Source organism: Saccopteryx bilineata, chromosome 7 (assembly GCF_036850765.1).
Source record: "Saccopteryx bilineata isolate mSacBil1 chromosome 7, mSacBil1_pri_phased_curated, whole genome shotgun sequence".
NCBI classification, from domain to species: Eukaryota; Metazoa; Chordata; class Mammalia; order Chiroptera; family Emballonuridae; genus Saccopteryx; species Saccopteryx bilineata.
In genome coordinates this window covers 15,271,833-15,285,052 of record NC_089496.1, presented here as the reverse complement: position 1 = coordinate 15,285,052, position 13,220 = coordinate 15,271,833, and the positions used below count along the sequence as shown (strand labels likewise).

General features: G+C 38.8%; 1 protein-coding gene across 1 annotated transcript in view; it reads left to right on the top strand.

The window, feature by feature from the left end:
* The window catches only part of ORC5 (origin recognition complex subunit 5), a 109,699-nt gene that overhangs the window by 57,049 nt on the left and 39,430 nt on the right, over nucleotides 1–13,220 (top strand). The window contains exons 10-12 of the mRNA XM_066239918.1: nucleotides 774–886; nucleotides 2,194–2,241; nucleotides 11,123–11,233. Of these exons, the coding sequence (XP_066096015.1) occupies nucleotides 774–886; nucleotides 2,194–2,241; nucleotides 11,123–11,233 (272 nt within the window). The remainder of the gene's footprint in view (nucleotides 1–773; nucleotides 887–2,193; nucleotides 2,242–11,122; nucleotides 11,234–13,220) is intronic.

The window sequence follows — 13,220 nt, the reverse complement described above, 5'->3', positions numbered from 1 at the left end:
AGAGAGACAGATTCCCACATGCGCCCGACCAGGATCCACCTGGCGTGCCCACCAGGGGGCAATGATCGGCCCATTTGCAGTGTTGCTCTGTTGCAACTGGAACCATTCTAGCACCTGAGGCGAAGGCCGTGGAGCCATCCTCAGCTCCCTGGCCAACTCTGCTCCAATGGAGCCTTGGCTGTGAGAGTGAAAGAGAGAAACAGAGAAAGGAGAGGGGGAGGGGTGGAGAAGCAGATGGGCGATTCTCCTGTGTGCCCTGGCCTGGGAATCAAACCCGGACTTCCACACATCAGGTTGACGCTCTACCACTGAGCCAACCGGCCAGGGCCAGACACGGCTTTTTCAGTGAACAGAATAGCTTAGTAAGAAATATAACTTCGGTATAATTAAATGTTAATATATAGGTATAAAGCTACAGGGACCATAAGTGAAAAACACAAAGTATGAATTTATAGTAGAGACAGATTTTTGTCTTTTGGTGTGTAGGGAGCACCAGGGAAGGTTTAATGGAGAGTATAGCTTAAAAAGCAGGCTGGGTATGATTTAGGCTTCAGAATAGGAGAATCTAAACAAAAATAATGGAATGAGTAATACGTATCAATAATAGTTCACTACCATCGCATCATTATCATGACACTTAAAGTTCAAGGAATGGGTCATTTTGACTGGATAATACCATCTGGAAGTCAAAAGATAAATGAGAAAAGATAAAAGACACTTAAAATCTAACGATAGCCTGTTAAATACCTTCATAAAAGTTGTTTGTTTTGTAGGTCTCTCAACGTATACTCATGTGGAACTTCCATATTACTCTAAGTTTATTCTCATTGCTGCATACCTTGCTTCATATAATCCAGCAAGAACTGACAAGAGGTTCTTCCTTAAGGTAATAATTGCTTCTTTTCACTTTATTTCTGAATATCCCATGAATAGTTTGAAATTTCTTAATACCTGTAAATCCTACAAGGCAGAGGTTAGAATAAGAGATCACTGAATATTTATATGTGTTCAGGACTCATTCTCTGAAGGCTTTAAATTAAGATCGCAGCCTGAATGGGACGATGGATAGTTCACAGAAGAGTTCAGGTGCACTTAGATTTTAAAAAGGCTTAAGGTTTTGTTTAAAGTGTGAGAGATGGGAATAATCTTAAGGATGGTAACTTCACTGTTCTCAGGTTTCTGCTGTGTGTCGTGCGCTCCATACATCATTATCTAGCAAGCGGGAGCCTCGTCTGCATGTATGATACATTAGCAGAAGACATCTCATTGTAGAGTTGTTTTTGAAAAAAAAATACGCAGTTGTATTTATTATTAAATGTATTTGTAATAAGTTTTTTATTCATTTTTTTGCCTATCCTTCCCACTAGTCTTTCATCTCATGAGGGCAAGGCCCAGCTCTGCTTTTCTTATTATTGAATCCCAGGTGCTTAACTAAATATTCTCAATCAAGGTTTTGTTTGTTTGTTTTAATATGAATTGACAGCCTGTCCACTCTTTTATCTTTATAATTTTTGTTTTTATAAAAATAAATATGCTATAATAAATCAATATAATAAGTTCTTTTAGGAAGTATCACTGTTTCATATTAAAATCTTCTTCTGTACAGGCCCTGGCTGGTTGGCTCAGCGGTAGAGCGTTGGCCTAGCGTGCGGAGGACCCGGGTTCGATTCCTGGCCAGGGCACACAGGAGAAGCGCCCATTTGCTTCTCCACTCCTCCGCCACGCTTTCCTCTCTGTCTCTCTCTTCCCCTCCCGCAGCCAAGGCTCCATTGGAGCAAAGATGGCCCGGGCGCTGGGGATGGCTCTGTGGCCTCTGCCCCAGGCGCTAGAGTGGCTCTGGTTGCAACATGGCGACGCCCGTGGTGGGCAGAGCGTTGCCCCATGGTGGGCGTGCCGGGTGGATCCCGGTTGGGCGCATGCGGGAGTCTGTCCGACTGTCTCTCCCTGTTTCCAGCTTCAGAAAAATGGAAAAAAAAAAATCTTTTTCTGTACATATCAAAGTAATCTATACAATCGAAATCTAAATCAAATCAGGCTAAAATGTGATATTTTAGGTGATAAGTATAACAAAATAAAAATACGTAAGATACATAAATTAGTATTATCTGTGCCATGTTTTAAACAAATTATGTTTTTTGTTATTGTGGAATTAATCTTTTTTTTAATTTTAAAAATTGTTTTTCTTACTTGTAGCATCATGGGAAAATCAAGAAAACCAATTTTCTAAAGAAACATGAAAAGGTATTTGCATTTTAATTTCTCCAAAGGGAAAAAACTCATGAATTTAATATACTGTGGAAAGTGGATGTTTTTATTAGTCATTTGAATATAGGAAGTTATTTGTATTGCTATGGTACCGTTATAAAATTGTACTAGTGTTATGTTGAATACAGTAATTGAAGCCACATTCAAGGGAGCTGGTATTAGAAACACAAGTAAGTTGACAAGTTTATTTTAGTGAATTAAAAGATGAAAAAGATCTCCCTGGAATTTTAAATTCAACATAGCAGATATTCCTCTTACCCTTTTAAACACCCACAAAAATGACACTGAAGACATTAAAAAGGTAAATGTACGAGGATTAAGCAGAGGAGAGACCCACAGACTTTGGAAGTGCATGGTAGATAGATAGACTGGTGACTAAGCAGACCAAAGAGGCTGAAGCCTAATCCCAATGCAAGCTGGTTTGAGCCGAGGAATCTGGACAAGCTTAGGAATTTGAGGCACTGAGTACCTTTGAAGGTGGGGCTGTTGACAAGAAAAATGGAAAGGAGCATTTTTGTTCCATGTTGTACATCTAAACCCCTGCTGCTTCTGCTGGGAGAAAGTGGAGAAGTTTGAACTATCAAGTTTGTACTGTAGAAGCTATGACTTTTGTTTCTTACTCTTATTCTTAATAAAAAGTTTTGCTCAGTGTATACTTCTAAATTCATAGGTTTTTTTTGGGATTTTGAAGACAGTCTTCTTGTTTTACTGTTCCTGCTTAAAAACATAGTCTTTTTATGTTTCTTTAGCTATGTTTTCTCAAGTTTCTCCTTTTCCTTTATCATTTTTACAGCTTCACTGTGGTGTGCCTGGGATTGAAGTTTTTTTTACTTGAAATGAGTTTTGCTTCTTGAATTTGAATAATGGTGCTTTTATTTAGTTCTGATAAATCCTAAGACATCAACTTTCACATACTGCTTCTTCTCACTTTTCTCTCACATGTCTTCCTGAGACACTGATCAGACTTCAGGCAGGTCTTCTCACTTCCTTAGTTAAGCCGTTCTCATTCTTCATTCCCTTTGGTCTCGGCGTGCCATATTCTGGGTCATTTCTTCAGTTCTCGTCTTTGTCTTTGTCTATTGACATCTTCACGCAGTGCCAGAGCTTGGAAGGGAAATTTTTAAAAAAAATCCATTTGCTTGGGATGGAAATATTTTCTCATAGTTTTTCTCACTGAGCCATCTCTTTTCTTATTTTTTAAACTCTTTTTTAAAAATATTTTTTAAGACTTGATTCATTTTAGAGAGACAGAGAAAGTGAGAGACAGAGAAGGGAGGAGGACCAGGAAGCATCAACTCCCATATGTGCCTTGACCAGGCAAGCCCAGGGCCTTGAACCAGTGACCTCGGTGCTCCAGGTCAGTGCTCTATCCACTGAGCCACCACAGGCCAGGCTACTGAACCATCTTTGATTAGATTTTCCGCCATAGGCAGATTGTTGATTTTTACCCTCTTTCTCACATTTGTAGCTGCTTTGGATCATCGGGTTGGTAAGAGAGTGTACTTGTAGCTGGGATGATTAGGGGAGGATTTGTGGGAGGGCTTGCATTTGAGTGGGCACTCAGGAATGATGAGGATTGGATGTGCTGTAATGGGAGAGGAAGACGTTCTATTTGAAGAAATGAGTTAAGTCACAAAGCAGACATGAGGAGGTGTTGGGTATATAAAAGAAACCATGAATATAATTGGCTATAGTGTGTGGTGAGTTTCAGATGAAAGGCAGTGGAGGTCAGATTGTGGAGGAACATCCTCACTCACTAGTTCCTTGAGGGAAGGAAGCCCATCTGTTCCCCTCTGTATCTCAGCACTTGGGCACATGTGATGGGTGTTTATTGAAAAAAATAAATTTAATAAACGAGTGAAGAAAATTTCAGGAAGAGCATAAAGGTAAGAATTTTACCTTTTAGACAGAAGTGATTTAAGAAATTTGAGAAGGGAGATACATGAGTGATGCCGATGAGTTAGGACTGAAAGGACTGGCACGTTAGACCTGCTCATGGAGTGAGTGGACTTGGTGTGAAGCTAGGACAACGGTGTTGAGAGGGGACTGTCTGAGCAGGCATCATGAGGATGTCCCAGTTCTAGATGAACTCGAGATTTACGGATTTGACTTTTGTAGTAGTAGCCACTTTTGACTTTGGTTCATGTTATTTTAAAATCTGAACTTAACTGAAAGCCCCCTGTGTACATGTACTAGTTCTCTTTTTCTATTTTTGTTCCCTGTCTTCCTAAAATTTTGATTGACTGTTTGCTTCATGCCAAGCACTTGTGCTAGATGGTATAGATACAGTGGAGAACAAAATAGTCATCGTCTCTGCCCTCATGAAACTCTCAATTTAATCAGATATCAAACATTAAGAAACAAATCACATGAATTATCAGTTTTTAAGTCTATATATAGCTAATTGTATTATTCTTTTTCTTTTTGTATCCTCAGTTCACATTGTTTTTTTAAAAGATTTTACTTTGTAATTCAGTAAATGCATGTGTGTGGTACTAGATCACTTGCCAGTTTGTTTATGTGGAAAAGCAGCAGTCTTTTTCCCCTCCTCACCCTTGCTTCCTTTTCCCACAGACAATTTAACTGTTTCTAGTTTTAGTTTTTCTGGCATAAATATTTCTAACTCTAAGTTTATGTTTCTGTCTCTGGTTTTCTTGACTTGACACCAGTTTTGATTCCATGTTCTACCTCCTCAACAGTTATTTTGGTTTCCTTTTTTGATTCTTTTTTCCATTCTTCTAGACCTTCATTCTCTCTACTGACCTTTAGTGGGTCTACTGAGGTATTTCTCAGACTGTTTCCTCTGTAGGTGGGAGGCCAGTTTGCATGTTTAGCACACAAAATCAGCTCCTAATGCCAACACAGCACTTTAATTTTAAATTGGAAATGTGTTTTCTAATCCTAAAGTAAAAACAAAAGTGAAAATCAGAAAACTGTTATCACCTTTCACAATATGATTCTTAACCGGAATTCCCTCCCGCATTATTCCCAACACTTCAGGAATTTAGCTAATTTTTACTAACCTTAAGTTAGTTTTGCTAACTTCTAAGGGTTAATGAGGACAAGGACACCAGTTTCATTTAGATCTCTCAACATTTACCCCCTTTTTTTGGTCTTTTCTTTAACATCATTTTATTCACTTATTAATCATTTATCTATTCATTTATAACAATCCAAAGTGCTAGGTATAAAAAGGTGAATAAAACAATTTCTGTTTTTAAGGCCTTTGTCTAGAAAAGCAAAAAACACAAACGTGTATCATATGAAAATATTAAAAGCTACTGAGCCACCTATAAGTCAAACAGTGTTAAAATCTGCATATAACCTCATTTAATTCTCACAGTGACCTGATGAACGTGGTTACTATTATAATCCTCATTTTCTAGATGAGGAAACTGAGTATTAAAGAGGAATTCTATAACTTGCCCAATTTTACATAGTTAATGTGGTAGAACTAGCATCTAGCTCTAGGGCTGTCTGACTTCAAAGCCACCATGATGTGAACCACAATTCTTGAACTCATATAACTGACGAGTAATTAGTATCTACAGTTTTTTATTTGACAATGTTTTTATATATATTTAGCGAGATAGGAAGGGAGAGAGATGAGAAGCATCAGCTCATATTTGCAGCACCTTACTTGTTCATTGATTGCCTGTCATATGTGCCTTGACTAGGGACTCCAGCTGAGCCAGTGACCCCTTGCTCAAGCCAGTGTCCTTGGACTTCAAATCAGCGACCTTTGGGCTCAAGCCAGTGACCATGGGTGTCATGTCTATGTTCCCATGCTCAAGCCGGCGACCTTGGGCCTTTGAACATGGGTCCTCAGTATCCCAGGCCAGTGCTCTATCCATTGCACCACCATGTGGTCAGGCAGTAATGTTATATTTTTGAATGAGGCTTATTTTAGCAACCAAAAAATTGTAATAGCCTAGCAATGCATGTAAGTTAAAAATTAATTAATAATTGATTTACATGGAAAAAAGAACATTTATAATACGTTAATCCTTATTCACATTGTTGATACCATAATACAACATAATTTGGTTTTCGTTTCACAAAAAATGGGCAGGAAATTGTGCTTTGTCATAGCCACTACAAAAAAAAGTTTTTTCTTCCAAATATATGAAATATTGAATAAATATATATGTATTGTAATTCACAAAGATCTAGCAATAAGAAAAAGGCAAAAGTCCAGTTGATTCAGAAAGTTAACTTAAATGTCTAACAAACATGACAGTATTATCAGCCTCCTTTACTAATGAGAAATGCAGCCATATTTATTTATTTTTCTGTTTCATTGAATTTATTGGGGTGACATTGGTTAATAAAATTATGTAGGTTTCAAGGGTACAATTCTATAATGCATATCTGTATATTCCATTGTGTGCTCACCACCCCAGGTCAAGTCTCCTTCCATCACCGTTTATCACTGGACTCTCTCCTACCTCCCCCACCTCTTCTTTCCCTCCAGGAAGCACCAGACTGTTGTCTGTGTCTATGAGGGTTTCTTTGTTGTTGTTTTTATTTTATTTTTTTTCTTAATCCCTTCACCTTTTTCAGCCATCCCCCACCGCCTCCCATCTGGCAGCTGTCAGAATGTTCTTTGTATCTGAGTCTTTCTGTTCTTTATTTATTTTTTAGATTTGGTTGTTGATAGAAATGTATATATTGCCATTTTACTGTTCAAATTTTGGGGGTTTTTTGTTCCTTCTTAAAGAAGACTAACATTTCATGAGATACTGGTTTGGTGGTTATGAACAAGCTTTATCTTGTCAGGGAGGCTGTTTATCTGTCTTTCCATTCTAAATGATAACGTTGCTGGGTAATCTTTGTTGCAGGTCCTTGCTTTTCATCACTTTGAATATTTCTTGCCACTCCCTCGTGGCCTGCAAAGTTTTGGTTGAGTAATCAGCTGAGTCTTCTAGGGGCTCCCTTGTAGGTAACTGACTGCTTTCTCTGCTGATTTTAAGATTCTCTCTTTTGTCTTTAATTTTTTGCAATTTAATTCTGATGTGTCTTGGTGTGGGCCTCTTTGGGTTTATCTTGTTAGGGACTTTCTATGCCTCTTGGACTTGTATGTCTGTTTCCTTCACCAGGTTAGGAAAGTTTTCATAATTATTTTTTCAAATAAGTTTTCCATTTCCTGTTCTCCCCCTCTCCTCTGGCACCCTCACGGTGGAAATGTTGGTACACTTGACGTTGTCCCAGAGGCTCCTCTTGTTCTCCCTCTCTCCTCCTGGCACCCTCATGGTGGGAATGTTGGTACACTTGACGTTGTCCCAGAGGCTCCTCTTGTTCTCCCTCTCTCCTCCTGGCACCCTCATGGTGGGAATGTTGGTACACTTGAAGTTGTCCCAGAGGCTCCTCTTGTTCTCCCTCTCTTCTCCTGGCACCCTCATGGTGGGAATGTTGGTACACTTGACGTTGTCCCAGAGGCTCCTTATATGATCGTTATTTTTTTTAGAATTCTTTTTTCTTTTTGGTGTTTTTTGTTCTTTGTATTTCAAATCACTGATTTGATTCTCAGCTTTATCTACTATACTGTTGATTACCTGTACAATATTTTCATTTAATTTAGTGTATCTTTTATGTCTGACTGGTCCTTTTTTATGCTTTTCATGTTCTCTCTAAATTCATTTAACATCCTTACAACCATTGTTTTGAACTCTGCATCCAGTATGTTGTTTGTCTCCATTTTGTTTAGTTCTTTTTCTGGAGTTTCGTTCTGTTCCTTCCTTTTGGCAGCCTCCCCGTATTCCTTTCTATATGTACAGTGTGTCCGTAAAGTCATGGTGCACTTTTGACCGGTCACAGGAAAGCAACAAAAGAAGATAGAAATGTGAAATCTGCACCAAATAAAAGGGAAACTCTCCCAGTTTCATACCTATTCAATGTAGTTTGATGTGGACTCAACGCACAGATTTTTTAGGGCTCCTTAGGTAACTATCCCGTATAGCCTCTGCAGACTCGTCACTGACTGATGGCCTACCAGAACGGGGTTTCTCCACCAAACTGCCGGTTTCCTTCAACTGCTTATCCCACCGAGTAATGTTATTCCTATGTGGTGGCGCTTCATTATAAACGCACCGATATTCACGTTGCACTTTGGTCACGGATTCCAATTTAGCAAGCCACAGAACACACTGAACTTCCCTCTGTACCGTCCACATCTCGACTGGCATGGCCGTGGGCTGCTCCGCTATATACACGGTGTTATGTCATCATCTGCACATGCGCACATGCTGCCACATCATCCTACAGAAACTGGGAGGGTTTTCCTTTTATTTGGTGCAGATTTCACATTTCTATCATCTTCTGTTGCTTTCCTGTGACCGGTCAAAAGTGCACCAGGACTTGACATACACACTGTATTAGGAAGAGCTGCTCTGTCTCCCAGGCTTGATATAGTGGCCTAATGTAGTAGGTGTTTTGTAGGGTCCAGGTGTACCAGCTCCCTGATCACCCAAAGCTGGGCACGTAAGATGTGCCTCTTGTGTAGGCTGTGTATACCTTCCTATTGTAGTTGAGCCTTGATTGCTGTTGACATGTCAGAGGGAGGGATTTTCACCCAGGCCAATCAGCTGCAAGAACTAGCTGCAACCACCATGGAGGATTGGCTTGCAGAACTCCACCCCGCAGAGCAGGACTCACTCAGTGGGGCTCTGGTACCTGCTGAGTCCACTCCTTGAGTGGATCATTGTGGAGGTTTTTGGGTGGTCGTGCTCTAATGTGGTCTGAAGCTGTCCCCTGGGTACCCTGGCTCTGGGGCCTCCTGGGAGGTTCTGGCCAAGGTCAGCGACCACTTGTGTTCTGCCTGGAGTGGGGCCACCTGGTGTGAGCTACAGAGTGATCTGCAGAGATGGCTACTACTCATGTCAGGGTTGGAGGTGCCCAGGTGAGGCCAAGCTGCGAACCAAGGCCAGCTGCTGCTAGAGCCAGGGCTGGGGCCACTTAGCAGAAGGTACAGGGCACACTGAGGCCAGATGCAGTTTGTTTGAAAGATTTTAGGAAAACCTGATGTATGAGCCAAGACAAAGCCCCTGGAAACAGCTTGGTTGGGGTAGGTCCTCCGAGAATCACCAGGCCAGAGCAAGTGTGAGCCCAGTTGATGGATACTCAGATATGATGCCTACCTACCAGTTCTATGAGAGGAAGGCTTCACAAAGGAAGAACGGCCTCTGCCAGTGCTTCTGTCTGGGAGAAGGCTGCCCCTCCAGCTCTCATCCTGATATCAAGCAGTTCAGTTCCTCTTCGTATGTTTCTAGTTCCTTTCAAGCTGCTGCTTCAGTGCTGGAGCTCAGAATAAGGCTGTGCCTGGGCCCTTTAAAGGAAAACCTGGGACAGCCACCCTCTGTGTCATTCAGCCACAGTCCCTACTTATTTTTGTAGCCAGAAGTTATGGAAATTTCTCTTCCTGGCTCTGGGACTCCGGGCTGGGGTCCTGGTATGGCGGCGGGACCTCTTGCTCCTCAGGAAGGGCCTCTGCAGCTGAGCTATCCCTCCTCGTTTTTGTCTGTCACACGTGAGGATGGGACCAGCCTGTTGTGCGCCTTACCCCTTCTACCATCTTGATGTGGCTTCTTCTTTAAATCCTTAGTTGAAGGACTTCCATTCAGCCAGATTTCAGGTGGTTCTGAATGATGGTCTTCTGTGTTTAGTTGTAATTTTGATGAATTTGTGGAAGGAGCCATGTATTGCTTTTACCTATGTCACCTACTCAACTGGAAGTTAAATGCCGTATGGGTACATATATATTATAAAAACAGTCATGAAAGTGATGAAGGCACCAGATTATAGACAGTGGTTTCTTTTAGAGAGAGAGAGAGAGAATGGGATGTGAGCAGAGTGCACAGGCTCTTCAGTTTATCTGTAATGTAATCTGGTGTTTTACTTCTTTGCAAAAATTACATAATGTTAGGGTTTGATAAAAATTTGTGGATATGTTGGTATTTTTTATATTAAGCAATACTTTTCTAAATGTCTTAAGTAGTTAATGAGAAAAGTATATAAATTTAAGACTTGAAAAATGATTTCTAAACTATCTTTTAGATATAAATAGTTGAGGTAAGTACCTTATTTTGTGTTGTCATTTTCCTTTACAATCGTGCCTTAAAAGAAATAGTTATTTTCATGTATGTAAATACAGCTTCTCATTTTATTTGTCATTGCTAATGTAGAATACTTAAATTCTTAACACTGCTCCTAAAATTATCTAATGGAGTGGACATTGAGCACTGAAACTTTCTAATGACAAGTAATTGTACCACGTAACTTTGTATACCAGTATGAATGCTTCATAGGCTTTAAAGTTTTTATGAATTTCACAGGCTTTAAACATTTTATGAATTTTACAATATTTTGAGCTGATAGCTTATTCATAGTTTATAAAACATTTAATTAGTTTTCTATAACTGATCTTTTTGGAACTATTAATGTTGAGTAAATATGGTTTCCAGTCTGTGGCATAAGGAGGAATGGTGAGAGGTAGTAAGTTCTAGGCTAGGAGTAAGGCTTCAGTCCTGGGTTCGGTTGTGTACTGTCTTGACTGATGACTTGGCTGAGTCACTTAACATCTGGTTACAACAGCAAAATGAGGTAATGTTCAGGACTAGTTCAGGTGACTTGTTTGTTCTTTAATTAATATTTGTTGATGCTAAGTCAGAAAATCTTGAGGAAAATGTTATGGGATTAATCCTGATTATATCAGGTAAAGTTTTTGCATGGAGACTGCAATTTGGATTTGTTAGCATCTTTGGGGAACTATAGAATATAAATACTTTGTTACTGGGAATTTATAGGACAGAAAGTGAGTCCTCCACTAGAAGAAGAAAATTCATGTTCTCCTTTCTTACAGACAAGCAATCATCTCCTTGGACCAAAACTGTTTCCCCTAGATCGATTATTAGCAATATTATATAGCATTGTGGACAGCAAAGTTGCTCCAACAGCAAATATCTTTTCCCAGGTAAGCTTCGTGGTAGGTTATTATCAGTTATCTTTACCTTTATGGAATTTTTCAGGTGCTATAGTTGGTAGAGTTCCAGGCATTTAGAGTTTTGGCCAGCCTATGTTACTGTTTTAACTGTATGGTGAACAATATTCTTGGTAAGTAATGGAAAATTCCAGATCTCTAAGGGTATCACTGAATTTGCATACTGAATGATAAAATTTGTATAATTGGATGATAAAAAACAGCTTATTGTTATTAGGTATTTTTTAATGAAGGTCATTTTTAATTAAACAGTTCTAATGATTTTATAGCTTTATGATTATTGGTGAATTATATAGGAATATAATTTAACAAAAACAAAATTATAAATTTATTTGCAAGGAAGTAATATTCTTATTCACTACATATATCTTGTAAGTTGACTATGCATTTTGTTTTTAAAAAAACTTTATTTCTAGGATGATATTAAGTTCTCAGATATTTCACTAGATGGCAGCAGTAGCATAAAAATAGGAGACATGACATATTTAATAAAGTTGAGGGTTTTTTTGTTGCCAATCTAAGAAAAACCTACTTATTAAAAATATAGTCACAGTACATTTCTGGGATGGTCCAGGAAAAGAATACTGATCACCTGATGTGAATAGATTGAAGATAAAGCGAATGATTTGACTGGTCTATTGAAAAGCAGAGTCACTTGAGATGTTTCAGTGAGGATTATGTTTTATTATAGATTTCTAGGTTGAGAAGTGTGTAAATAATATCATTTACATTTTAATTCACTGCAAATAAATTTCATCCCTGAATGGATGTTAAACTTTGTAATCTAATGTGTGGTGGTAACTTAATTTTTCGCTTACAGAAGTTTTTGAGAGAAAAAAACACATTTTTCATTTAATATAACATGTAAGTTAGATAATTTTTTATGTCAGCATTTATAGAAAATTTTGTCTACCTTTACTGTGTTCTTGAAGAAAGGTAATGCAGTCAGTTATTAGGCAGTGCATATAACTAGCCAAATAGGTAGTAGATTGGTAGCCCAAATGCCAATAATTTAAAAATCCAATTCAGTTTTCATCTGTATTACCGGATTTTTTTTTTTTTTCGGATGGTTGCACAACTCTTTTTTTCCCCCAGTGTAAATGAATCAAAAAATTTTTAATTAAATTTATTGGGTGACAGTGGTTAATAGGATCATACAGGTTTCAGGTGTACATTTCTATGACACATGATCTGTATATTGCATTGTGTGCCCCCCCCAAAATCATTTTTCATCACCATATATTTGATCCTCTTTACCCTTTAATAACCCCCCATTCCTTTCCTCTGTTAATCACCGTACTGGTGTCTGTGTTTTTGAGTTCAGTTTTATATTTTGCATATGAGGGAAATCATGTGGTTCTTAGGTTTTTCTGACTGACTTATTTCACTTACCATAATGTTCTAACAGGTCCATCCATGTTGTCACAAATGGCAGTATTTCATCCTTATTTATGGCTGAATAGCATCCCATATTATATATGTACCATGTTTTCTTTATCCAGTCCTCTATCAAAGGATACTTTCATTGTCTCCTTTTCTTGGCCACCGTGAATAATGCTGCAGTGAACATAGAGGTGGATATATCTTTGCAACTAAATGTTTTTGAGATTTTCGGGTAGATCCCCATTAGAAGGATTGCTGCTGGATCATGTGGTAACTTTATTCTTAATTTATTAAGGAACCACCAGACTCTTTTCCACAGTGGTTGTACCAGCCTACATTCCCACCAGCAGTGAATGAGGGTTCCCTTTTCTCCGAAACCTCTCCAACACTTGTTATTACTTGTCTTGTTGATAATAGCCATTCTAACAGGTGTGAGGTGGTATGTCATCAGAGGTATGATTTGCATTTTGCTACTGAAGTTGAACATTTTTTTATGTATCTCTTGGCCATTTTGTATATCGTCTTGGGAGAGGTGTCTAGGTCCTCTGCCAATTTTTTTTATTGGATTGTTTGGTGT